The 27,011-nt window shown below is 46.1% G+C and overlaps 1 protein-coding gene across 4 annotated transcripts in view; it reads left to right on the forward strand.

The window, feature by feature from the left end:
- Nucleotides 1–27,011, forward strand: part of ANKRD17 (ankyrin repeat domain 17) — a 331,682-nt gene that overhangs the window by 256,265 nt on the left and 48,406 nt on the right. For all 4 annotated transcript variants that reach the window (XM_082265183.1, XM_082265182.1, XM_082265185.1 and 1 more), the window contains 4 exons: nucleotides 995–1,144; nucleotides 7,211–8,862; nucleotides 9,050–9,235; nucleotides 11,206–11,454. In XM_082265183.1, the coding sequence (XP_082121309.1) occupies nucleotides 995–1,144; nucleotides 7,211–8,862; nucleotides 9,050–9,235; nucleotides 11,206–11,454 (2,237 nt within the window). The remainder of the gene's footprint in view (nucleotides 1–994; nucleotides 1,145–7,210; nucleotides 8,863–9,049; nucleotides 9,236–11,205; nucleotides 11,455–27,011) is intronic.

Below are 27,011 nucleotides of genomic sequence, written 5' to 3' on the forward strand. Positions count from 1 at the left end.
GTATATCCACCATGACAGGTAATGCCGGAATCCTAAATTACGGCTTAGGTTCTTTAGTTTTCCTTCCAGACACACTTGCCGTATATTCTACACCCTACTCCATGAGTACCCCACAAGGGACTACCCTTACCCATAGCTATGGTAGAAACCAGACGAGAGAGCCACGGAAAAAAATGCTCACATTCACGATGTTGAAGGCTTGCACACCACTCAACCTCACAAGCGGCCTTCTCCCAACTGCTAGTTTCTCAGTTAATGAACGGCTTTAATACAGTCATTTCTGTGTCATGCAGAGTGAGGGAAACTCTGAGATCAGTAATATACCAGTGTTCTCAAATATTTAGCATAATTTTAATTAGATGCAATTTTCATTTAGTTTATCTGTGTTAAATCATTCAGTACACCTTGTAATTATTGTGACATTTTAAAGTCCAGTTATAGTTTGTGTTAATATAGATAAAGAGAAATAAGTGAAATTTTTGGTAGTATAGGCACATTGTTTTATTTATTACAAAATTGATGATGCCTTGGTGTATCATCAGATGTTTATCTGCATGGAGGATAAGCTTGGACCAAGCTTCAGTTACAGGTTTTATCCTATAAATGTTCCTGATCTTTGTGAGGATAAACATTGAACAATGATAGGTTTTTTTTTTTTTTTTGTTTTTTATCCTTCTTTTCTAGTTTTGTTCCCAATGGTATTCTCTTTGCTGTGGTTTGTTTTGTAAAGAGGGTTGGACAGAAAGGGGTTGATTTACTAAAACTAGAGTGCAAAATCTGGTGCAGCTGTGCATGGTAACCAAACAGATTATAACTTCAGCTTGTTCAATTAAACTTTAACCAAAAAAAAAAAAAACCTAGAAACTGGTTTCTATGCAGAGCTGCATCAGATTTTGCATTCAAGTTTTAGTAAATCAAACCCAATGTACTCTTTATTAAAATCATTACTATAGAAGTATGTAACTTCTCATGTTAGAATGTTTTTCACTTGTAGGTCCAAGAAAGTATCTGTACCATCTACAGTCATTTCACGGGTTATTGGAAGGGGAGGCTGTAATATCAATGCTATCCGAGAGTTCACAGGAGCACATATTGACATAGATAAACAGAAGGACAAAACTGGTGACCGAATCATAACAATCAGGTAAATTTCATCATAACTAATTTACCACCAGTTGTTAGAAAGATAATGTTAGTTACACAGGTCTACAGGTAATCTGAATTTAAATGTACAAATAAGAAGGAACTTGCTGTACCAAGAGTGAATTTTTTATTTACTAGTACTTCTTGTCCATGCTTTTGTACACACATGTAAATCTACTTCTGCAAGTAGGAGAATTCAGTGTTTGGTGAAAACTTGTCATTTTATTTGCACTGTTTGGTATATATATAAATTACCATTGATAAAATGCAAGTACTTGTTTTTATCTAATTCTTGGTTTCAGAGGTGAAAGGTTCTCGTGTTGAAGAGTAAGTGTAACCATGGACAAAATAAAAAATGGCATTAAAGTGGAACTGAAGTCCACAAATCTTGCCTCTCTTCTCCAATGGTCTGATGCTATTGATGTCCCTTGCCAAAATCTTTTCCCTAAGTGCCAGACTTTGGCTGGTGCAGGATGACATCACACTGGTACTTGCACAGGCGCTCAGTCATCCTGGCACACAGGCACTGTGCCAGAATGTAAACTGAGCTGCACATTCTACAGAAAAAGTGTAACCGTTTTATTACCGTCTAATTCTGCTAGTACAGCTGTTATTTTCCACCTTCTGTAATAGACTACGCTGTCCAGCAAAAGTAACATTTAGCAGGGTTAGGAAAAACTACATTGCACTGGCGGGGGTGTTTACATGGGGCAGCTTTTCCAAAAAGGTAATAGGTCAAAGCTATAGTTTATGCTTTTACTTTTTCCTAAAGTCAATTTTAAACTATATGTCCATCTAACTTTCCACAGAGTGACAATGCGGCTGTGTGAATTCTTTACATAATTAACAATATTGCCCCCCTAATACAGGATGTAGAAATATAAAAATCTGCTGGGAGGTTTAACCAATAAGACTAGTAACAGTTTGTTTCTAAAAAGCCAGAACTGCTGTTGTAGTGCAACTGACATCTGCATCATATGCAGTTTTTGATTGTGGCAGTCTGAGTTTTTGTGCAAAATTACAGCCTTAATAGCTGACTTGGGACGCAGGGGTTAAATGGGTGCTTCCATGTCCATCTCTGAATTCCCTTAGACTTGCGTGAATAGCCTTGTTTCTCTCTAGAGCTCTCAACCTGTTTAGACTTTTCTAGTGCATTCTCCGTTGCTTCCTGGCCTGTATTGGCCTAGTCCAGAAAATGCCTCAATTGCTCAGCAATACTCTATGGTGAAGAGTTTCCTAAAGAAGTGGTCTGTCCCAGTTGTGGACCTAGCCATTTCCTGTCTTAACTCTGACTGTCCCTGTTGAGGTTATTCCTGTATTTTAAGACCCAGTGGGTAAAAGGCTAAGGCCTAATTCTACCTTAACCATTTCTGGACTGGAAGGTTTTACCCCCTTAATGACCAGACCATTTTTTGTGATACGGCACTGCGTTACTTTAACTGACAATTGCACGGTCGTGCGACGCTGTACCTAAAAAAAAAAAAAAAAAAAAAGATGTATGCCCCTTTTTTTCCCCACAAATAGAGCTTTCTTTTGGTGGTATTTAATCACATCTGCGGTTTTTATTTTTTGCACTATAAACAAAGCGCGACAATTTTGAAAAAAATATGTTTTCGGCCAATATGTATTTTACTACATATTTTTGGTAAAAAAAAAAAAAAATCCCAATAAGTGTATATTGACTGGTTTTCGCAAATTGTATCGCGTTTATAAACTAGGGGATACATTTATGGCTTTTTTTTTCCTTTTTTTTTTTTTTGTTTGTTTATTTTTTATCAGCAATTTTTAGTACGACTTCGACATTGCCGCAGACAGATTGGACACATAGCTGACACTTTTGATGGAACCAATGACCTTACTACAGTAATCAGTGATAAAAAATATGCACGGTCACTGTACTAACACGATCAAAGAGTTAAGTGTGTCCCTAGGGGATGCTTTCTAACTCTGTGGGGGGTGGACTCACCAGATGAACACCCAAGATTCGTGTTCCTAAATAGCAGGAACACAAGATCACTGTGTTCATCTCTGACAGAATGGCAGTCTGCCTTGTGTACATCAGCAGACTGCTGTTCTGTCTCTGTGGGAAGCGATCGCCGGTGGCGACCCGCTGATTGGCTCCTCCTCTTGCCAGTTGGCACGCACGCCCCCCCACTGGCTATAGCACGAAACGATGTACAGGTGCGTAGTTTCGTGCAATGGAGCCAACTTGCTGCAGTATATGTACTGCTGGGGATGGGCAAGTGGGTTAAAGTTCCTGCTGTGCAACCTGACATTGGCACCATGTCCATTTGCAAGACCTTAACTGTCTGGTACAAGCGTAATGCTCTGAGATTCTTGACCTATCTCGACATTCATCTCTCTTGACTGTGGCCCTGCTGTATTGTTTTGATGGGCTAGGGGATGATATACTCCAAATATCCTGAATGGGCCTCCTTTTGGTACATATGCATTTAACTTAAATGTTGATCAACGGAGCATCAGTGCAAGAAATACCTCTCGCGTATACCTACAGTTCCTACAGTTTTCTGTAAGGCAAAGCCGTAAACTCGGTTTCACTTAAAGTCCTTGACCCCTAAGTACATTTCACAATGAGAGGCCTAGTATGGAAATGAGGGGGGGGGGGGGGAGTGGTTGTCCCCTGGACAGAATTTTTTTAGGTGTTTGGATCCATGACATTTATATCCAGGGGCTACAAACTGCCTTCCCTTCACCCACTTCATATGGTCAAACTTGCTGGCATCCCTGCATTGATTGGCAGAACTTCACACTGCTCTTCTCTCAATGGTTCAAAGTCCTTTGTTCTAGAAGAGGAGGGGTTTCTCGTTGTCTATTTCAACCTGATTCAAACCATGCCACAGTAATGGCTTACATCCTCATCACAGAGGCACCAGAAGTCCTGCTGGAGCTGGGGTTTGCAGGATGCGGTCCTCTTTGCTTCTGGGTTCAACATCAAATTGAGCATGTTTGTCTCTAAGTCCAGAGTTCCTCTAGCTTTTGCAGTGGATACCTTGATGACCATGTGAGTTTGATTTAACCTGATGTATGCTTATCTGCCTCTGAAACTGTGTCCTTGCCTACTCTATGTATTTGAGATGGAGGGCAACTTGGTTATTCTCATCGCACCAAATTGCTCCAGGAGGCCATGGTATTCAGACTTCCTCAGGCTCATGGCAGACTTGGAGAGTACTTCCAGATGGTCCGGAACCTTTTGTCCCAAGGGCCAGTTTGCCACCCTGCTTTAATGGCTTGGCTGCTGAAGACTGGTTCCTTTGAGATAGGGGACTATGGAATTTGGTAATCTCTACACTCTTAAAAGCTCATCACCTTTACTTCTGCAAGTCGAGTTTTTAAGTTGGAGATCTTGAAGTATAATTTCTGGCAAATCTATGCTATTCCTGGAAAAGATCCTCCCTAACACCCATTCTGACTAACCTCTATAAGAAATGATCTGTATACTAACTATTTTCAGGCCACTCTTGTGTGATTAGGTGATCTGGCTCATCTTTCAGCCAGCATCGGCTGCAGGGGGGAGGAGGAAGTGCTCACAACAGAGGCCATAGGAAGCCTATGGGTGGCATCACCACTCCCAGGCATTGTCAGCTGTTTTTGAGTACTCTGTTCTCCTGCAGCCACCACTGGCTGACACGGGAGGTCATATGATGGGAGAGACCTAAAAATAGTTGCATGTACAGATTCTTACACTGGCTAGTCAGAATAGGTGTTGGGACCATTTTTAAGTGTAGTTATGATTTGCCTGGAATTCTACATTGTAAAAGTTTTCTTTTCTTCCCAAGGTGGTTTCTTTCATCTTAACATAGAAGTTATTCTGCCATCTCTCTGTGTTGTTCTTAAATATCCAAAGGAGATTTCCCTCCTAGGTCTGAATGTGGTAAACTGCCTACATCCTGTCTGGCAGGTCAAGGTTATTGGAAGAAGAGCCCTTGTCTCTGGATTGTCAAAAGGCAGAGCACACAAGTCTCTTGCTGCAGGCAAATTCAACAGAAAACCCCTTGGTGTTTTTTTTTTTTTTTTTGGGGGGGGGGGGGGGGCACTTGGGGTTAAGTCATCTTTCCTTGACCAATTCACATCCTCTTGAGGAAGCTCTTTTTGGCACCTTCCCTTGTTTTGACTTCAGTTAAGAGAATATACTTTGCTTTACTGATAAGATTTCTGTTCTTTGCTACATAGTTCTGGGATGAGGTCTACTTCTCACTTCCTGTATACCCCTGTGGAGTTGCCTTCTTTACCATTGCACCCCACCCCTTTGTGGGATTGCATTACTGAATTATGTAGAGGACTTAGGAGTCACTTCACACCTTTATGCTGTGTTTTTAACGGCTTCAGAATTCTCCTGATGAATCTTACCAAGATTAGTTGTCTGTCTTGTAGATGAGAATTTTCATCCTTTGGGCCAAGGGGTTCAGGAGTGTTTGGCAGGACCTGCTTTGTCTTGGGTTCCTTCTTAGCACCTGTTCCTTCTAGCGGCTTGACCACATTTCTTGTTGTGCTTCTGGGTCTTTCATTCCCTAAACAGGAATTTTTTCTGCCTGTTTCTGGTTTTTGTGGTTGACTAGCTTCTCACTTAATCCAGAAGAAGTTGTTTCCTTCTGTACTGAGCCATTCCTCTTTGGTGTTTACTTTTCTATCTTGGTCTTATGCATTAGGTTGATTCTTTGTGTCCTACCTCTGGTTGTCTTGGCAGATCAAGCAGAGGGCCTAAAGCGGTATTAAACCCAATATAAAAAAATTAATATAGCAGTTTATCATTTATTGGATGTCGTGGCTGCATTCTTTTTTTTTTTAGGCTTCCTCCCTCTGTTTTCACCTGGTGAATCTGGCCAGTATCGCACCGCCTGCATTGGAGTGCCTCCACTCTGGATGAAAAAGTACAGGGGCACTTTTGGACAGCAGCATTGTCAGTCTGAGGGGAGTATATAGATGTGCAAACAGATTTAACCGCTTGCGGACCGCCCGCTGCCTATTTACTATGGCAGGGCGGCCCTACTGCACGAAACGTCCCCACTCGGCAGCGGGGACTCCAATGCATGGGGCAGGCGGCACTGATTGCAACCTGACACCCGTGACCGTTGTAAACAACGCTGACCGTTCTCTCTGAAATGATCACAGAGCTACTGTGATCCTTCTATATAGGATTACAGGTCTTTGTGATCATTTCACAAATGCAACGCCCCTAGGTACACATTTAAGCCCCCTTGATCACCCACTGTGTTAACCCCTTCCCTGCCAGTGTCATTATTACAGTAACTGCATATTTTTAGCACTGATTACTGTAGTAATGTCACCGGTCCCCCCAAAAGTGTCAAAAATGTTAGGGGTCCGATCTGTCCGCTGCAATGTCACAGTCCCACTAAAAATCGCAGATCGCCGCCATTACTAGTAAAAACAATAAAAATGACATAAATCTTTCCCGTAGTTAGTAGACGTGACAACTTTTGCGCAAACCAATCAAAATACGCTTATTGCGATTTATTTTTTTATTTTTTTTTTACCAAAAATATGTAGCAGAAAACAATTTGGCCTAAAATGTTAAATTTTTATTTTTACTTTTTTTTTTTTTTTGGGGGGGAATGTTGTATAGCAGAAAGTGAAAAAAATAATATATTTTTTCTCAGAATTGTCGCTTTTTTTTTTTTCTTTTGTTTATAGCACAAAAAATAGAAATCGCAGAGGTGATCAAATGCCAAAAAAAAGGACATTTTATTGGGGTACAGCGTTGCACAACCACGCAATTGTCCGTTAAAGTAACAGTGCCGAATCGCAAAATATGTCCTGGTCATTAAGGGGGAAAATCTTCCAGTCCAGAAGTTGTTAAATACACCAACAAATTGAAGCCAAACTCCAGCCAATACTTTAAAGGCAGTTGGAGTAAACCGTTTTTTTTTTTTTCCCCCTCTGGGGGGAAAAAGGTTTTACATGAATGAAAGCTGAGCATTGTATGCGTCCCTGTCATATACAGAATAGAATTTTGAATTTTGTTTTGTTACTGCTTTACTGTTATCAAATTATGCTAATTGGTCAATGATTATCTTTTTCATTTCTGCAGGGGGGGAACAGAATCGACCAGACAAGCCACACATCTTATCAATGCACTTATTAAGGATCCTGATAAAGAAATTGATGAACTTATCCCAAAGAATCGCTTAAAAACCTCCTCTGCGAATACAAAAGCAGCACCTTCAATTTCTGCAGCAGTAACATCTGCTAGCAGCTCAGTTATGGGAATCAAAGTTACCCCTGTCACAGTTTCATCATCACAAGCTGCCTCTTCCCTCACTGTGCCAGCCATTTCTCAAACATCTGCTCACAAACCCATGAAAAATCCAGTGAATAACGTGCGACCAGGATTTCCAGTCTCCCTACCTTTGGCGTACCCTCCTCCACAGTTTGCTCATGCTTTACTTGCTGCTCAGACTTTCCAGCAAATCCGTCCTCCACGGTTACCCATGACGCACTTTGGAGGACCTTTCCCCCCTGCTCAATCCACTTGGGGCCCCTTTCCAGTCAGGCCTCTAAGCCCTGCACGAGCTACCAACTCTCCGAAATCTCACGTGATGCCTCGCCATGCTAATCAAAATTTGAGCAGTCCTCAGGTGATCCCAGGACCCCCTTCATCTACTAGCCCAACAGCTACCACAAACTCTGCGGCCTCAGTGCCTGTCTCATCTACAAATGGGAGCCTCAATTCACCTTCAGTCAGGAGACAACTTTTTGTCACAGTTGTTAAAACGCCTAATGCTACTACAACCACCGTTACCACAACTGCAAGTAACCACATTACCACACCAACAGCCTCCACTTGCCCTGTTCCCACTGCCAAAGAACATCATACTTCATCTTCACCTTCATCGCCCTCCCCACCTTCCTTGCCTGGAGGAGGATCTAGAAACAGTCCCTCTGATTGCCTGACGTGTTCTCCAAACAAAGGGACCTCACATTCTAGTGATCAGGACTTGGGCAACCAACCTGTGATGGAGATAAATAGCTCAGGCAGCAGTAAGCAAGCGAGCTCTACCTCTGGGAGTACCACAGCACACACCACGCATCAGCACCCTCCAACATCTGTTTCACAGGATTCCAGATCTACACTAATGCAGACGCAAGTTCCCCCTCCTCCAGATCCCAGAATGGCCCCTTCCCACAACTTGGCTGTCAGTGGTCCCACTCACCAGCTTTCCCCCATTCCTTCTAACATCCCAACGTCCTACAACTTGTCCCACTCCTCTATATCATCTACTTCATCTGCTGCTAAAATGGAATCCTCTGCAGCCAGACCTCCCTTACATGGAACAAACCCTACTCACAAGAGCCAAGTACCAGTACAAAATTCTTCTGTATCAGGGCTTGGTCCTCACACAAATCTTAAACGCCCCCAAAGTGTACCTTCGGGCCCACATCCCTCCAGTTTAAGTACGCAAAGTTCTGCTCAGAATTCCGGTCACTCTTCAAGCAAACCTATGGCCCCCAATTTCAGTTCTGCTCTGCCCTTCAGTCCTTTTAGCACACTTTTTGAAAATGGTCCCAATCCCTCACATCCCTTCTGGGGTGGTTCTATGGTCTCCTCTCCATCTGCTTCAGACTCCATGCTGTCTGCACAGCCGTCATATTTGCCAAATCCAGAGTCGATGCTTCCATCTGATACTTCCAAAGCACCAGGTTTCAGGCCGCCAATGCAAAGACCAACTCCAAGTCAGTCAGGTAAGTTTTGGTTGATAATTCCATAAATACGTGGGCTTTTTATATCTAGATTAATTTGAATCGCAATGCTTGCTCCTTTACTACTACTTTAAGTAAAAATGTATCGGCTAATTTGGAAGGCATAAAGTAGTCTGATCGGGTTTTAGCATTAGCAGCACATTAAAGATACTTATGATTTTCTCTTAAGGTATTGTGAATATGGATTCATCTTACACATCTGTGGCATCATCCACTACTCATTTGGGTACCTTTGCCTCTAATATCTCTGGAGGTCAGATGTATGCACCAGGAGGTGCACCTGCAGCTGCTAATTTCAACAGACAACATTTTTCTCCTCTTAGTTTATTGACCCCGTGTTCATCAGCATCAAGTGGTAAGGAGAGATAGATATATGCCCTTTAACTGTTGGTGTGAGAGTTCCAGTCCATAAAGGAGCACTGTCAAGTTTTTTCTGGTAACTGTATGCAGATAATACATCTACTAATTAGGGTTGCATCCATATTGGCTTTTTACCAGCAGGTACGAGTACAGACGCTTGTACACAAGTATTGGCTGATAGAGTACCGATACCTTTGCAGTGCGATTTTAGAAATCAAAATGAATGGGCGCAAATTACACTGCAAAGAATTGCATGCAATTTGACCAGGAATGTGTTTTTCTTCTGTCCGAATCGCATGCAGTTTCCTGCACACAGCTCCCGTGTGAACCCAGGCTGAAGTCACTAGGTTCACAAAGGAGCATAGCAAATGTATTGGTTTCATGTATCGGAGAATTTCTACTTAGTATCGCCACTTGGTATTGGTGCAACTATATTTTTTTCTGCATGCCTTTCAGACATTACATAGCCCAAGCTGTCCAACAAAAGTAATTGAAAAGTATGGATAAACTGTAATACTACCCAGGGGTGATTGTTTTTTTTAATCCCCCTCAACCCCTGTGGATGTCACTTTTTCTGGACTTGTTCTGCATGTAAATTTGGAGAAAAATGTATATCTGTCATGTTATAACAAAAAATATATTTACTTATTACCATTGTTACAAATATTAACTACATACAGTTATTGGAATACAGCTTTTTTTTTTTTTTTTTGGTAGTTGTCCTTAAAATTGAAACCTATTTGGAAAAAAAAAAAAAGAAAAACTTTACTATTGATATAAGATTATATCAATGTAAGCATTTCACATGTTGCTTAGATGTGAAATGTGCTATATGGAACCACTTCTGGTTCATGTCAAATTACTAAATGGGGTCATTTGTTAAAACCTGAAATTTTTGCATACATGTGGTCACTTCACAGGTCAACATTGACATTTGTCTCTGTAATTACGTTCACGTGTCACAATGGGGCATACATTCCTTACTTTAGGTAATTCTGCTTTTCAGATTAGTAAATATTAATAGGTACGGGTGATGTCCATAGATCGAAATTAATATTTGTTGACTCCCCCCGTGAACACATCCATGGGGCAAGTATGTATATTCTCTACAGTTGCTAAGATCTAGGTCAGTACTGACCCATTCTGCATGTGCATTAAAGCCTGGTTTTAATATATATTAAATGCAGGCTAAATGTGCATTGGATTAAAATTTATGATGTGTGAACTTTGCTTTTTACTGTTGTGCTATACTAATTCAATTCAGATACTTGAGATGTTGCAATTAATGCGTATTTATAGAATGTTAGCGTTGGTATGTATACTTTTGTAGATGTGTTTGATTTTTTTTTTTTTTTATTATTATTTAAGTGATAAAGTTAGTTACCCAAAGCTAGGGTTCTGTTTACAACTATGCATCAGAGAAACACATCTTATTAGCTTCATGTATTTTAAGCAATTGTAGGCATTCCATAAGTCTGGGTGTAGAGCTCAGTCAATCTCTGCAGGATCCACAAGAGATGAAATATTTTTCTTTGTAACCACTTTGTCACATAATGATGGTGAAATGACCATAAACAGCAGCTGGGATTCTTTATGCTGTGTAGAGGGTAGATATCCATGAATATAGAACTGTTCCCTGCCTTTAAACCAACCTCTACCACTAGCAAGCATGTACAAATATTTTTGGGTAAGTAGTATAGGAATAGGCTATATTGTATAATTTTTTTTTCCCTTGCATTCAGCTCATATCCAGTGCTAATTATTTGGGTAGTTTTTTTTTTTTTTTTTTTCCGTCTTTTAAAAAGATTTGTCTTCCTTCTAGCTTTAACCTAATGAATGCTTCTTGGTTGTCTCCTGTTTTTTTTTTTTTTTTGGCTTTTATATTATGGTCCTGTGTGATATTGAGAATAGTAAGACATTAAGTTTTTTTTTTTTGCTATTTAAAAATATTTTTTTTCCCCCTAGATTCTACAGCCCAGGCTGTGTCTGCTGGTGTTCGAGCGCAGTCTCCCTCACCTTCAGGAGTTCCCATGGTGTCTGAGAAACCTAACTCGGTGTCTCATGACAGGAAAGTCCCAGTACCAATTGGAACAGAACGTTCTGCACGTATACGGCAGACAGGAACATCTACACCTTCTGTAATTGGGAATAACTTGGCCACTTCTGTAGGACACAGTGGAATCTGGTCTTTTGAAGGAATGGGAGGCAATCAAGGTAAATATGTACTTGATGCATGTGAAACCTAACCTATTCATAACCTTGCCTCCTTCAGAGTACTGCATTGCACTACTCCACAATGGTAATATGTATTTATAAGAGTTTTATTTACTCGAATGTTCGTATTGGGGCCTTTTGGAGCGGTTTAGTATTTTTTCTGTATAGCATAACTGTAGTTCTGTGGACTGCACTGTAAACACTTAGTGTTGCAAGACACTGACCCCACACCTTGGATCTGCTCTGAAACAGCGAATTGATAAATCTCTTAAAGGTTAGTCACCCCTGCTCCAACCCATTTCCTCACTGCAGGGCAGAACTTGCCTGGGTAAGGGATTTTCACTTTTTTTTTTTCCTGAATACAGAAAAGCACTTTGCATACATTGGTTTGAGTACAGTAAAAATTTAAGTTATTTGATTATACATTGTTTGGTACCTTAAAATGTTAAACCTTAACTTTTCTCTTTCGTTCATTGAGGGACACAGCTCCTGAACTCCATGACCATTGGGTTATACTGCACCCTACAGGAGTAGGACACTAGGCAGAAAAAATCTGGCTACGCCTATGGGCAGTCCCAGGGGGTATACTCCCTTACTCTGCAATAGTTACTCGACGGACACCGCTCCTGATTCTTCTTAACCATTGGGTTATACTGCCCCCTACAGGAGTAGGACACTAGGCAGGAAAAAGCTTGACTATGCCCATGGGCAGTCCCACGGGGGGTATACACCCACATTCGGCTATAGGCACCCATTTTTTTTTCTTCTGCCTAGTCTGGAGTAAGGACCCAGTTCCTTGCTGGGATCTCTGGTTCTGGCAATGTTTTTCTTTTTAAATGGAAATTTTTCCTCCTTTTTTTTTATTTTGTCCCTGTGAGAATCTACAATCAAGTTGCGTGACTGGGCGAACCCCTGGATAATCTGGATCCTTAGGGTCCCCCAGTTTCTGGGATCTCTGGTCCTGGCAAATTTTTCTCTTTAGATAGAAATTTTTCTCCTGTTTTTCGTCCTGTGAGATCTGCAATCACCTGCCGGACTGGGCGACGTGCTGGATAATCTAGATCCAGTGGTCACCCCAGTCTGGCCAGTGAGCGTGTGCAGACCTCGGCTCCTTGCTAGGTCTGCCGTGACATAGCCCCACTGGACTGGGGCTGGTCTGCGAGTTAAACACCTCGCAAGGTCGCATACGACTGGGTCTCGGCCTGAGTCACAGCGTTCCTCCTGGCCGACAGCACCCCCATTTTGATGGAGAGGGGTTCAGTCTGGAGCAGTGCCCGCCTGATTCCCGATCTGAGAAGCTGCTCCTCCTTGGGAAGTCGGACCCCCCAGTTTCCCCTCCTTCCTGCAGGCACCCCCACTCCCCTTTGCCGAGTCCCTCATCCTGCGCCCCCTCCACATACGCTGGGGCTGTTTGGGTGGTCTGGCCACTGTTCCTGGGTTGGGGGCAGGGGGGTTGCGCCACTGGTGACCAGACAATCGACTGCGGAGGATGGGTTGTACCTGGTGGCGGTTCCTGCCAGGACCCCACATCCTCTGGAATCCTCACCATGCCCCCGGAATCCTTAGATAATGAGGATGTTTCCTTCACGTCTGCAACCGCGCATGAAAAGGCGCTGGTGGAAGCACTGATTGTATCTGTGTGTGAGACCCTAAAGATGGAGGACGTAGCTGCGAAGGAGGCACAGGTTCACTTTAGCACTCACAAGCCATCTAGAGCGGCGAAGGTGTTTCTCTGTCGCTCATTGACAGATGTAGTCCTCGTTGATTAATAACAACTCGGGTTATACTGCCCTCTACAGGAGTAGGACTAGACAGGAAAGAAAACGTTCTGGCCACACCCTAGGGGCAGTCCCAGAGGGTATATCCTCTCACTTCCTGCTACAGCAAATCAGTTTTTTTTCTGTCTAGTTAGGAGTAAGGACCTAGATGCCTTGCTAGGATCTTCGGTCCTGGCAGGATTTTTTTCTTAGAAAGATTTTTTTTTAGACAGCTTTTTTCTCCAGTGTTCCTGTGAGATCTTCAAGCAAGCTGTAACTGGGCGACGGGCTGGATGTTGAGATCCAGTGGTCACCCCAGTTCAGCCTACGAGCGCGTGCAGGCCATAGCTCTGCGCTGGGTCGGCCGCGACATAGTCCCTCTGGACGGGGACTGACCCTGCGAGTTAAACGTCTCGCTTGAACGCCAATGACCAAGAGTCACGGCGTCCGTACTGGTCGACAGCCCCCCCCACCCCGGTGGAGAGGGGTTCTGTCAGGAGTGGCGCCCGCCTGGTTCCGGTATGGTGAGTAGTATGTTCCCCCTTTCCCCCTGACGGGTTTGTGGTGGACGCGGGCCCCTCTCTGGAATGGTAGGATGGGTTTCCCCTCTATCCTATAACAGGTCACAGATCCCCCAATTTGAGTGTGATTTTTGTGAACAGAAACCAGGAGGCTTGGTTTGGGAGCTGACTATCTAATGTCATTTTAAAACTGTAAAGGTGACTGAAGTCAGTGGCAGTACTAGATTACTAATGAAGCAAGAGGTATCTTACCTGTCAGAGGTGTTCACAGGGCGATGCCTATGCCTGAATCACTGCAGTCCAGATCGCCATTCCTCCAGCAAGGGCAGAGAGCTGCCTTCCGACGGCCCACGGACCGCATGCGGCCCGCCAGGGTCCGGTACCGCCGGCCAGGCTTATCACCATCAGGGTGAAGGTTGTGGGGCCGAGATACTCCCGCAGGCGAACATAGAATCCTGTACATGCCGCCGCCATTGTCTGGCAGATCGTACGAGGCCGCCATATTGGCGTAGCCTCGTGTCTCCAGCATGGGGGCGGCCATGTTTGAGGTGACCAAACACCTCGTGGAGCCAGAGGGAGGCGCCGGAAGGCGTGTTAAGGGGCGGAGCCGCCTCCTTTACCCAGGAAAAAGGGCCAAAGACTTCCTGTCTGTAACAGGACAGCACTGAGCAAGCTGATAGAAAACTTCTGTGCATCAGGGATGAGCCTTGGGGTCTCTCTCTCTCTGTGGGGTCCAAAAAGGCAGGTAACACTGAGGGGCGCTGTTGCGCTGGGGGATTACAAAAAAAAAAGAAAAAAAGTTTTTTACTTTGTCATTTTTTTGTCGCTGGCAAATGTCTTGTATAATCATTGACTCTGCCACATAGGTATCCCCACCTGATCCCCTCAAGGTGGCCGCAGGACCCTCCAGTACCCCACTTGTTTTTAATGCATTTTCGGCAGTTTTGGAGTCTTTGCTATCCCGGGGGGAGTAGGCCTGTCAGGGAAGGGGGTCAAGAAGTGACCCCCGCCTACCCCTATTTTTTATCTGATACTTCAAATACGGATTCGGAGCTGGTCAATGCAGCTGCAGGTCCCTCTTATGGGGCTGTTGTCTCAGGTAATGTCTCCTCAGCAGTGAAGAGAACGTTTCTGCCTCCGCCATAGCACAAGAGTGGTGGATGCACTAGTTGTGTCCATCCGGGAAACCTTTAGTCTTGAGGTTACACCGGCAGAGGTAGCTGAGACTGAGATTCCTTTTTGGTACTTGTTAGCCTACCAAAAGGGCGAAGGATTTTCCTTTACCCAAATGGGGTCGTTTTGAAACGAACCCCTGTTATTTCCAAACGCATGGCTAGGCGCTATCCGTTTGAGGAATCCCTCTTTAAAGGAAGGTCATACGGTCAGGATACAGGATCGAGTTTCGATCACTTCCACCAGTGCGATTCTTCCCTTCTAACATTGAACGGTTTCAGGGGTTCTATTCGAACCTGTTCACAATGCCCAGGAAAGAGGGCAAGGTGCGTCCAATTTCTGGACTTGGGGAAAGATGGGGTCCATCCGAACAGTGGTGGCCTCCCTGCATCAGGGGGATTTCCTGGAGTCCATAGACATCTAGGATGCCTATCCTTATATCCCCATCATCGCAGGACATCAGCGTTTTCTTCGCTTTCCCAAAGATCATCCCTGGTTCCCACCAGGAGACTGAACTATCTGGGCCTAATGTTGGATACATCCTGGGCAAGAAAGTTTCTCCTTGCGGAGAAACTCCAGAAGGTTCAGTCAACGATTCGGATGTTGCTGTCCGTCAATTGGCTGGGACTGATGGTGGCCTTCTTAGAGGCAGTACCGTATACCCAGTCTCATACCCGAATTCTCCTGAAGGAGATTTTTTTTTTCTAATGGAATCAGAATTCCGATTTCCTGGACAATCGGATCCGGTTGAGCGAGCGGACCAGGAAGTCTCCGATGCTCAACCAGGGGAAGTCATTCCTTCCGATAGCATCCAGGTTACCAATAGGGTATCGGAACTGAGAGCGATCAGATTTTGTCTGATTTACTGGACCGAGCAGCCCGATTCGGATCCAATCGCACTATGCCACGGTCGTGACTTATGTCAAGAAAGGGGCACTTAGTGTCCTGGTGGCCATCGAAACGACTAGCATCTTTCATTTGACGGAACGGTTTGTTCCGGATCTCTCCGCAGTGTTCACTCCGGGGGTGGGAAATCGGCAGGCAGATTATTTCAGCCATCAGATTCTGGATCAAGGGGTATGGCCTCTTCATCCAGAGGTTTTTCACTAGCTGTCCCTTCATTGGGGCACCCCGGATGTGGATCTGTTGGCACCTTGGCTCAACAGGAAGGTGCGGAGGTTTGTAGCTCGCACCCGCGATCCTCTAGCGGACGCAGCAGAAACGCTGATCGCCCCATGGGGGCAGTATCAGCTACGGCATGCCTTCCATCCTCTCAAGTTACTGCGGGAACTTCTTCGCAGGATAGAGGTGGAGGGAATTCCAGCTATTCTGGAAATTCCGGACTGACTTCGTCGAGCCTGGTACGCCGACTTGGTGAGGTTAGTCGCAGACGCTCCTTGGAGACTTCCTCTCAGGGAGGATTTGCGGTCTCAGGGACCGATCTTCCATCTTGTTTTACATCGCTGGCTTAATGGCCTGGCCATTGAGACCCAGGTACTGAAGGACAAGGGAGTGCCAGCTTCAGTTATTCCTACCTCCTAGTTAAAGCAAGGAAAGCAACTTCCAGCACATGGAAGTCTTATATTGCGTGGTGTGAATCTCTTGGATTTCCCCCACATACCTATTCGGTGACCCGAATCTTGGGCTGTCTGCAACAAGGGGTTGAGCAGAAACTGTCCTTGAGCACTATCAAGGGTCAGGTTTCAGCGTTAGCAATCTTCTTTCAGAAACCTTTGGCTAATCATTCCTTGGTGCGGAATTTCATCCAGGGGGTGCGACATCTGGCTCCGCCAGTGCGTGCACCCTTACCGCCTGGGATCTTAATTTTAGTGTGGTCATTTCTTCAAAAACTTCTCTTTGAAGATATTAGGGAGATTCCCTTGCTTACATTATCCCAGAAGGTGGCCTTCTTGGTGGCCATTACTTCTGCACGCAGGGTGTCAGAACTGGCCGCATTATCTTGTCATTCCCCATATCTGGTGGTTCATAGGGATAAGGTGGTTCTTCTTCCGAATCCATCCTTCCTTCCTAAAGTGGTTTTCAGAGTTTTCATCTGAATAAAAATATTGTGTTACCTTCCCCGTGTCCTAAGACTAGCCATCCTTGGGATTACTCTCCTTGGATGGGGTTCAGACAATCAGGGTACACTTGACTACTACGAACTTGTTTCGTAAGATGAACTCACTTTTTGTGAGCACGGATAGCCCTAGAAGGGGGTTGCCTGTGTCTGCCGCGACCATATCTAGATGGACCAGTCAGACGGTGGTACAGGCTTATTCTATTAAGGGTCGGAATCCTCCGTTCCCTGTTAAGGCGCACTCTACTCGGGCGCCTAGTGTTTCCTGGGTCTTCCGCCATCAGGCGTCAGCGATCCAGGTTTTCAAGGCGATGACTTGATCGTCGGTTCATACCTTTACATCATTTTATAAAGTTGATGTGATGGCATCGTCAGATGCCTCTTTTGGCCGCAAGGTTCTGCAGGCCGCAATCTGAGGAGACTGTTGGTCTATCTCAAGGGTTTGTTGGGTTTTTCACTTAGGTCTCATCTTTTTGCTCGATGAGTCCTTGATGCTTCTGGTTGGCTCCGGTTGGGCCTTCTGGATTTTGATTTCTGTTGGCCCACCCCTCATTTGTGGTACTGCTTTGGGACGTCCCGAGTTGTTGTTAATCAACGAGGACTACGTCTGTCAATGAGCGACAGAGAAAAATGGATTTTTGTAAAATCTTACCGTAAAATCCTTTTCTCTTAAGCTCATTGACAGACGTAGTACCCGCCCCTCTGTTTTTGGGTTGGGTTAAATTCTCTAAACACTGCTTTGTGACATAACTGATTTGCTGTAGCAGGAAGTGAGAGGATATACCCTCTGGGACTGCCCCTAGGGTGTGGCCAGAACGTTTTCTTTCCTGTCTAGTCCTACTCCTGTAGAGGGCAGTATAACCCGAGTTGTTATTAATCAACGAGGACTACGTCTGTCAATGAGCTTAAGAGAAAAGGATTTTACGGTAAGATTTTACAAAAATCCATTTTTACTTTTCCCCGCTTATTTTGATAGAATTGTCACTAAAGTGGAAGACCAAAGCGTCCCCTTGGGGTCCCGAAGCAATTTACTAGGCGTTACCCCTATGATGAGTCCCTTAATTAGAAGTGGACTGTTCCACCGATCGGTTTCCAGATTAAACAAGGCAGCCATGATTCGAAGAGTCCCTGGCCTTTAAGGATCCGGCTAACAGGAAGGTGGAGGCTGGCTGGTTTGGCACTGAGGCCGGTATTCAATATTGCCCTGGTGCCGCAAACTCTGACCGAGTGGGCTAAGCTTTTACGCAGTGACCTGAAGGGGGAACAGCTCCCCCTTGCCTTTGCCGAGCTGGCAAACCAACTGGTCCAGGGGCTGCAGTTTCTGTGATGCCTTTTTGGATGCGTCTCCCCTAGTAGCTCGGCTCTGTGTTTCGGCAGTGGTCCTTCGGCTTGTCTTTTGGCTTAAATGCTGGTCTGCAGACCAGATTTCTAAAAAGGCCTAGACTGATCTCCTCTTTCAAGGGGATCGCCTGTTTGGGGCTACCCTGGATGACATCATTAAAGGTCTCACAGGGGGAAAGAGTACTTTTTCTTTTGCAGGCTACTAAGGGCAAGGAACCTGGTCGTTGACATGGGCCTTCCTTCTCAGCTCATTAGAAGTTTTTTTGTCCCTCAATCTTGGACCTCAAGGCGCTGAACTGCTTTGTGGTGGGTGCAGAAGTTCAGGATAGAGTCTAGCCGTGGGAAAGGAGTATTATCAGTTTGTGGTGTTACCCTTTAGTCTCGCCTCTGCTCCTCGGGTCTTCGCAAAAATATTAGCATGGTTACCGGGGGATCGCGGTACTGGGCTACTTGGACAACCTCCTTCTGCGAGTGGAGTCTCCTGCTCTGCTGGAAAACCTGGAAATCACCATACAAACAAAGGGAGTTTGGCTGGATTCTGAAGTTTCAGAAGTCTGCTCTGGTTCCTTCCACAAAGCTGAACTATCTGGGTCTGACTCTGGACTCGGCCTTAGCGGGAGTGGTCCTTCCTCTGGACAAACTCCAGAAATTGCAGGCTGCAATACCTATTTTGCTGTCCAGCAGATGGTCATCCCTCCAGACTCGCATGCGGGTGCTGGGCCAGATGGTGTCTTTGAGGTAGTTCCGTTTGCACAGTTGCATACGAGGTCCCTGCAAAGGGGGATTCTGGCCAGATGAAACAAGAACCTGCAGTCTTTGGACAATCCGATCCAGCTGAGCCAGGGAACAAAGGAGTCCCCGATATGGTGGCTTTTTCCGGTGCTTCAGCTGGGCAAGTCCTTCCTCCCCTTATATTGGACAGTGGTCACCATAGATGCCAGCCTGTCCGGCTGGGGAGGCATCCTCGGCAAAAATTCTACTCAGAGGATCTGGACACTGGAAGAGTCTAGACTACCGATCAATGTCTTGGCACTCCGAACGATCAGACTGTGCCTGGACCATTGGGTGGATTGTCTTTAGGGATGTCCAGTGCACATTCAATCGGACAATGCCACGACCGTGGCTTATGTCAATCACCAAGGGGGCACAAAGTTTCCTGGCGGCTCTGGAGTTAGCCAGCATTCTGAGGTTGGCAAAATGGTTAGTTCCAGCCCTCTCCACCGTACACATTCCCAGGATGGAACACTGGCAGGTGGATTACCTCAGTCTGCAGGCTTTGGACCAAGGGGAGTGGTCCCTTCATCCGGAGGCGTTTCATCAGTTGTGTCTCCGGTGGGGCATCCCTGAGGTGGATCTGTTGGCTTCTCTGCTCAACAGAAAGGTGCAGAGGTTTGTGGCTCAGTCACAGGGATCCTCTGGCGGACGCCGCAGACACATTGGTGGCCCCATGGGGTCAGTGTCATCTGATTTACGCCTTCCCTCCTCTCAAGCTTATGTCAAGACTTCTACGCAGATTGAGGCAGAAGGGATTCCGGTCATCTTAGTGGCTTCGGACTGGCCTTGCATGGCTTGGTACGCCGATCTGGTGTGGCTGGTTGCCGATGTTCCGTGGAAGCTTCCTCTCATGGAGGATCTTCTGTTCCAAGGACCAATCTTTCATCCTGCTTTATAGTCGCTGGCTTTGACAGCTTGGCTGTTGAACGCCAGGTGTTGATAGAGGTTTATCTGAGTTGGTGATTCCAACGCTGTTAAAAGCTAGGACATCTACTTCTAGGAAGATCTACCATCGTACGTGGAAGATGTACATTGCGTGGTGTGAGTCTCTTGAAGTTTATCCTCGCTCCTTCTCGGTGGCTCAGATCTTGACCTTCCTTCAATGGGGGCGTTGAACAGAAATTGGCCTGGAGTACCGTCAAGGGTCAGGTGTCTGCTATGGCGGTCTTGTTCCAATGACCCTTGGCCACACACTCCCTGGTGCGTACCTTTCTTCAGGGTGTTCGACATCTGATTCCTCCTGTGCGGTCTCTGTTGCAGCCTTGGGACCTCAATTTTGTGCTTTCGGTCCTTCAGAAGCCTCTATTTGAGAATCTTCAGGAGATTCCCTTACGCTGATTCAGAAGGGGGTTTTTTTTTTTTTTTCTGGTGGCTATCACCTCTGCGCACAGGGTGTCTGAACTGGCGGCGTTATCCTGTCGTTTACCTTACTTGGTGATTCACAGAGATAAGGTGATTCTTCGTCCCTGTCTGTCGTTCCTCCCAAAGGTTGTCTCTGATTTTCATTTGAATGAAGACATTGTGTTGCCTTTCCTTGTGTTCGAGGCCAAAACATCCAAAGGAAATTGCCTTGCATGCCTTGGATGTGGTCCGGGCAATTAGGGTGTACCTGGCAGCTACGGAGTCTTTTAGGAAGTCAGACTCTCTGTTGGTGCTCACGGATGGGCCTTGGAAAGGGTTGTCTGCTTCCTCTGCGACCATTTTCAGATAGATCAGACAGACGGTTATTCAGGCCTATTCCATCAGGAGTCAGGTTCCTCCTTTTTCCTCTCGAGGTGCACTGTACTCGGGCACTTGGTGCCTCCTGGGCCTCCTGTCAGGCGTCAGTGACGCAGATTTGCAAGGTGGCCACCTGGTAGTCAGTGCACACTTTCACAAAGTTTTATAAAGTGAATGTGTTGGCATCTGTGGATGCTTCTTTTGGCCCCAAGGTTTTGCAGGCTGCTGTTTAAAGGACCTGATTCTCTTTGAGGGTGTATTGTTTTTTTCAGGTGGGCTCCAGCTGTTTTTGGTTGAGCTCCTGTTGCCTGATTGGCTACTGTTTAGCCTTGGAAATTTTTTTGCTGTTCCCACCCCTTATGTTAAACACTGCTTTGGGATATCCCAATTGTCATGAAGATCAGGAACTGTGTCCGTCAATGAACGACCTTTGGCTCCGACCTCCATCAAGCGGCCTTGTCTCCCTGACTCTACCTCCATAGCTGTGAGTGTGCTAAGTGGGGCTTATTCACTACCCTGATTTTAGATCATGTGGCATCTGGGTGGAGGCTGGGGGAACATGCCAGAGACCATGTTGGTGGTTTTATGTTCCTTCCCTGGTGCGGCAGTGGTTTTCCACCTGTCGGGGTGGGAACCGACCCTCCCATAAGGGTGAATCTGTTTCATGTGCATATTAACATGTCTGCATCTAATTGCTATCTCTTGTCCTCCCCTTCATTCTCATACAGAATAGGCCCTGGTGGGCACTCTATCTTGAGTGGTGCTGGACAACTGCCTGGTTTTAGTCTTGTCTGAGGCTGCATAGGGAGTAGCTAGCGCCCTGTACTCCTGCTGGGTTATCTTCGAGATTGTGACCAGCCATTGGTTCTTCACCGTCTTGCAGTTCGTTCCGTGGTTGTGGGGGCCATTCTACAGCTGTGAACTGAGTCTCCCATGGTTGCTCCCTCCACCCCTAGGTTGCTTCTGGTAGGAGTATATTTTCCCTCCTTTTGGATTTTGTGGATGGTCCGGCAGACTTAGTCGCTGGTTAGGTGTTTGATCGCCAGCGTAGAGCTGCTTCCTGAGAGGCCCTTGCCAAAAAATCTCAAACACTTGAGTGGCTCACAGTGTTAAGGCTAGGTTGGGTGCCCCTGGTGTATGTGGATCTGGTGGATCTGGTGGGCCTGTTGGCTGTTTGAAACCTCTCTAGCGGCAGTTCCTCTCCTGTTCTTTCCCTTTAGGGCTTCGCTGACTGAGTTCTTCCGCCCACTATACAAGAAGGGAAAGAAACCACGTTGGATGGCTGGGCCAGCCTTCACGGCACAGAAACTGATTTTTCATTCCCCTTGGTCCTTGACTAAGGCTCCAAACCCTTCAAGCATTCAAGGAGTGGTGCCAGGCGTTCTTGGTCCCAGAACACCTCCAAGTCTTAACCGGTATGATGGTTGCCATCACCTATTACCTGGGTGGGGGGTTGCCTTCGCCAGGCCTTTGTCATCTAAGTCGTTTATTTGCAAACTCATTCTCTCGGGTTACAAAATAGTTTTCATTCCTTGTCACCGGACTGCCTTTTGGAGCAGTTCTGGAGATTTTAATCCACTCTGCTCACCGTTACCAAGACAGACAGGGTTCACCCATTCCTGGACCCCAAGACCCTGAATACCCTGAAGGTGGCCTTCCTCCACCTGGAAGATTTTATGTCCTCCTTAGACGTCAGTGACGCCGAACTGCACATTCCCATTTACGGGGGACCGCAATGTCTCCTATGCTTTGCTAATGGGGGGCGCACATTATCAATCTGATTCTCGATTGGTGGTCCGACTGTTCTGGTCTTCTCAGTGGCCGCCTGCGTTTTTTGGTCTATTAATCATAGAAGAATAGGCTGCACTCCAGGTGTGATCAAAATTCAGGTTTATTGGCTGAACATCCCAATGTGACAAATGTGGCAAGGTAGGCACGTTTCACACACTAGTATGTGTGCTTAATCATTACCGTAATGTAATGATTAGCGTAATGATTAAGCACACATACTAGTGTGTGAAACTCGTCTACCTTACCACATTTGTCACATTGGGATGTTCAGCCAATAAACCTGAATTTTGATCACACCTGGAGTGCAGCGATTTCTTCTATGATTAATTATCCACGGAGGCGTGCCACCGGTGTGTCATCAGGCTTCTGGAATCACCTAAAGCAGTAAGTTCTCTTTTGTAGGTTTTTAGGTCTGATGGTGGCTACCTTTTTGTAGCGGTTCTGTATGCTCAGATCCATACAGGCGATGTGAAAGGATATCTTATCCAAATGGAATAGGTCTCCTGCTTTCCTGGACGGTTGGATTCCTCTAGAGTAGTTGGCGAGGGCCTTGCTTATCATGCGGCTTCGGTTCTGTCTTTACATACTGGAAAGTCCTCCCCTTCTCTGGACCGTGGTCAAGACTGATGCCAGCTTGCCAGGCTTGAGAGGAGTCCTGGGTTGGGACTCTGCCCAGGGTTGCTGGACTCCAGAGAAGACTCCAGAGGAAGCTCGACTGCCCAACGATTTCCTGAAGCCTCGGGCGATTAGGCTGTCGGTGACTCATTTGATGGATCGTCTAAAAGAGTCTACGAATCATGATCTAGTCGAATAACACCACCACAGTGGCATATGTTAATCATCAAGGAGGCCTGTGAAGTATAGCAGTGGCCGCTAGAAGGCCTGTGAAGTATAGCAGTGGCGCTAGAGGCATCTCACATCCTGCGATGGGCAGAAAAGATTTTTCTGACTCTTGTCGCCATACACATCAGGTGTCGAAAACTGGCTAGCAGATTTTCAGCCATTATCTCCGCTATCAGACGCTGAATCGGGGCTAGTGATCCCTGCACCTGGAGTTCCATGAGCTTTGACTTTTCTCTGGGGGATGCTGGACATAAATCTTCTGACGCCCTGCCTCCTCCCCGATTTACCATTGCTGACAGTGATGGCATGACGATTGAAAGTCAGGTTCTGAAGGATGGGGTTGTCTTGCTTGGCAACCCCGCCTGTGTTAACAGCTCGTAATTCTACCTTCCAAATTTTCCCTCACATCCAGTGAGTTTATATGGTTTGGTGCGAAGCCTTGGGGTTCCATCCTCGCGCTTTTTAGGGTTGGCCTTCCTTCAGCTTGGCGTGGATCAGAGGCTTTGAGCACATTTGAGGGTCAAGTCTCTGTTCCAGCTGTTTTCTCCAGCATTCCTTGGCCACCCATTCCTCAGTTCACACTTTCATGCAAGGGGTTTGTCATTTGCCCCTTTTGCGCCCTTCGTTGCCACCAGAGGATTCAAATTGGTTTTGTCAGCTCTTCAGAAGCCCCCTTTTGAGGGTGTTAAAGCTATTCCCTTGCTTACGCTCTCGCGAACTGTTGCTTTCCTAGCCGCTATTACTTTGGTGTGGCGGGTGTCGGAGTTGGCAGCTTTGTTCTGTAATCCACCTCCTCTGATCTTACAAAAGGACTAGGTGGTGCTTCGTCTTCCCCCTTCTTTTCTTCCGATAATGGTGTCGGATTTTTACTTGCATTATGACCTTCTCCTTCTTTCTTTGTGTTCTCGGGCATTGCATCCTGAGGAGGTGTTTCTGCACTCCTTGGTCATGGTTCACTCAATTTATTTGTATCAGTGACGGCCGCTTCTCAGGGATCCGATTCTCAGATTGTCCAAAGAATGGCATAGCTGCCACCTCTGCCACTATTTCTGGTTGGATTTGACAGGTGATTGTACAGGTGTTTGTCATTAAGGGGTGGGATCCTCACTTCCCTGGTATGGTGCACCCCTCCTGGGAAATTAGCACCACCTGGGTGTTCCGACATCGGGTGTCTGTTTTTACGGTTAGCAAAGTGGCAACCTGGTTGTACGTTACCAAATTGTACAGAGTTGATGTGTTGGCATAATCCAATGTTAGCCTTGGCTGAAAAGCTTTGCAGCAGCTGTTTAGGACTCTTAGGCTCCTCTTGGTAGTTTGAGTGTTGGCTTGTTGAGTTTCTTCTCTATTGGCTGGTTTGCCCACCCTTCATAGAGGCACTGCTTGGGGACATCCCTGCTTGTTCATGAATAAAGTAGAAGCTATGTATGTTAGGGAACGTAAGAAAAAATTGGATTTTTTTGTTACTGTAAAATCCCTTTCTCTTCTTTGACAGACACAGCACCCTCCCCTCCCCAGCGGTTTTCTCCTTTGACACGGTTTGTAACTGAATGGGCATAAAACACCTTCTCTGCTATAGGCCTCCAGAGGATGACTGCCCATAGGGGGTGCCAAGTCTTTTGCTGCCTAGTGTCCTACTCCTGTAGGTGGGGCTATAAAAACCCTGCTGCTTCATGGGTAAAGCATAAGAAGCTGTGTTCGTCAGTGAACTCGGAGAAAGGAATTTTATGTTGAGTAACAAAAAATCCCATTATTCCCCCAGCCAGATTTTCTAGAGAAGTTTTAATAGAAACCTAACCTAATGCTGCAGCAGTCTGATGCCTGCTTCTGTGTGTTAATCTCTATGCTTCAGATTACTTGCGTTACTTGACTTTTTCCAAACAGCCACATCTGGTACTTTTTCTTCAAAGTCCTGTAGTTTGTTCTTGTGAGTGACTTTGCTAGCTTGTCCATTCTGCCATTCAGGGAACTCTCAGTACTATTCTCCCACAATGCATCGTGTTCTGCGAATGGCGGAGCAGCAGCTGAATGACAGGTTCTCCACCGCACAATTACGAAACACAACGCATTGTGTGAGAATAGTAATACGAACTATATTATTTCTCTAACGTTCATTGACAGACCCAGCTCCTTATTCTTCTTGACCATTGGGTTATGCTGCCTCCTACAGGAGTAGGACACTAGGCAGGAAAAAGCTTTACCACACCTATGGGGCAGTCCCTGTGGGCATACACCCACACACTCTGCTATAGCCTTCAGTTTGTTTCTGCCTAGTTTAGGAGTAGGACCCTAGTTACCTGCTGGGACTTCGGTCTTAGCTGTTTTTTCTGGGAACCTTTTGTAAGACTTAATTTTTTTTTTTTTTTAGTTGGTGTTACTGAGAGAACTACAAGCAACAGCTGTGGCTGGGTTTCGAACTGGATATACTAGATCCTTATGGTTTCCCAGCCTGGCCAGCAAGCATGAGCAGGTTATAGTCCAGCACTAGGCCTCGCCACAACAGAGCCTCGATGGATGGGGGCGGGCCTGCGAATGAAACACCTCGCCGGTATGCACGCGACCTGGGATGCACTGAGTCACAGTGTACCCCTTGGCCGTCGGCACCCCCACCCTGGGTGGAGAGGTAGTCTTTTCGGAGTGGCGCCCACTTGATGCCATGGTATGGTGAGTAAGTGTCCCCTCCATTTCTATAGCGGTCTCGGGGTGGACGTGGGCCCCCTCCCTGGGACAGACCCTCGGATATCCCTCGGTTTCCCTGGCCTCTCGGTGATACCAGGCCCCACTTAGGTGGCACGCCGTGGGGGCCACCATTTTGCTGTAGTTTTCTGCCTTGCATCAATGTAAAAGTTTCTCATTGGAATGCATGGGCAGCCATGTTTTGGTAGTTCCCCCATAGGAGTGTATGGGGCGGCCATTTTCTTGGAGTCCACGATCGCTGGACAGCAAGGGAGAGGCAACATCGCGGATGCAGTTTCCACTAGGTGGGCGGGCCGTGCCACCAAAGGTGGATCATCCAGTTTCCGGACTAAACAAGTCTACTGTGGTAGCGGTGGAAGAGTCCCCGGTATTTACAGACCCAACAGGTAGACGGATTGAGTCTCTGTCCCGCCATTTGCATGTGTTAGCGGGCTCAATATTAAAGCCGATCTTTGTGATCACTGTGGTGTCATCACAGAATGGGTGAAATTGCTAAAAGGTGACTTGGAAATGGAGCAGCTTTCCGGGCCTGATTGAGCGAACAGACCAAATGGTCCAAGCCCTTCTGTATATATGTGATGCGTCGCTGGATGCCGCTCCACTGGTAGCCAGAGTGTCTGCGGTGGGAATTGCTATTACACGCATGGTATGGCTGAAAAGCGGACCAGGCTTCCAAAAAGGCTCTTCTGACCTTCCCTTTAAGGGGGACAGGTTGTTTGGATCCTCCCTGGATGAGTTGATCAAAGGCCTTACGGGTGGGAAGAGTTCTCTTCTACCCCAATCCACCAAGGGCAAGGCACCGCATAATAGACGGGGGCCTTCATTTACTGCTCATAGGCGGCCATTTCGTATCTCCGGGTCGCAGAA

Source organism: Pelophylax lessonae (assembly GCF_965119305.1).
Source record: "Pelophylax lessonae genome assembly, chromosome: 1".
In the NCBI taxonomy this organism is placed as follows: domain Eukaryota; kingdom Metazoa; phylum Chordata; class Amphibia; order Anura; family Ranidae; genus Pelophylax; species Pelophylax lessonae.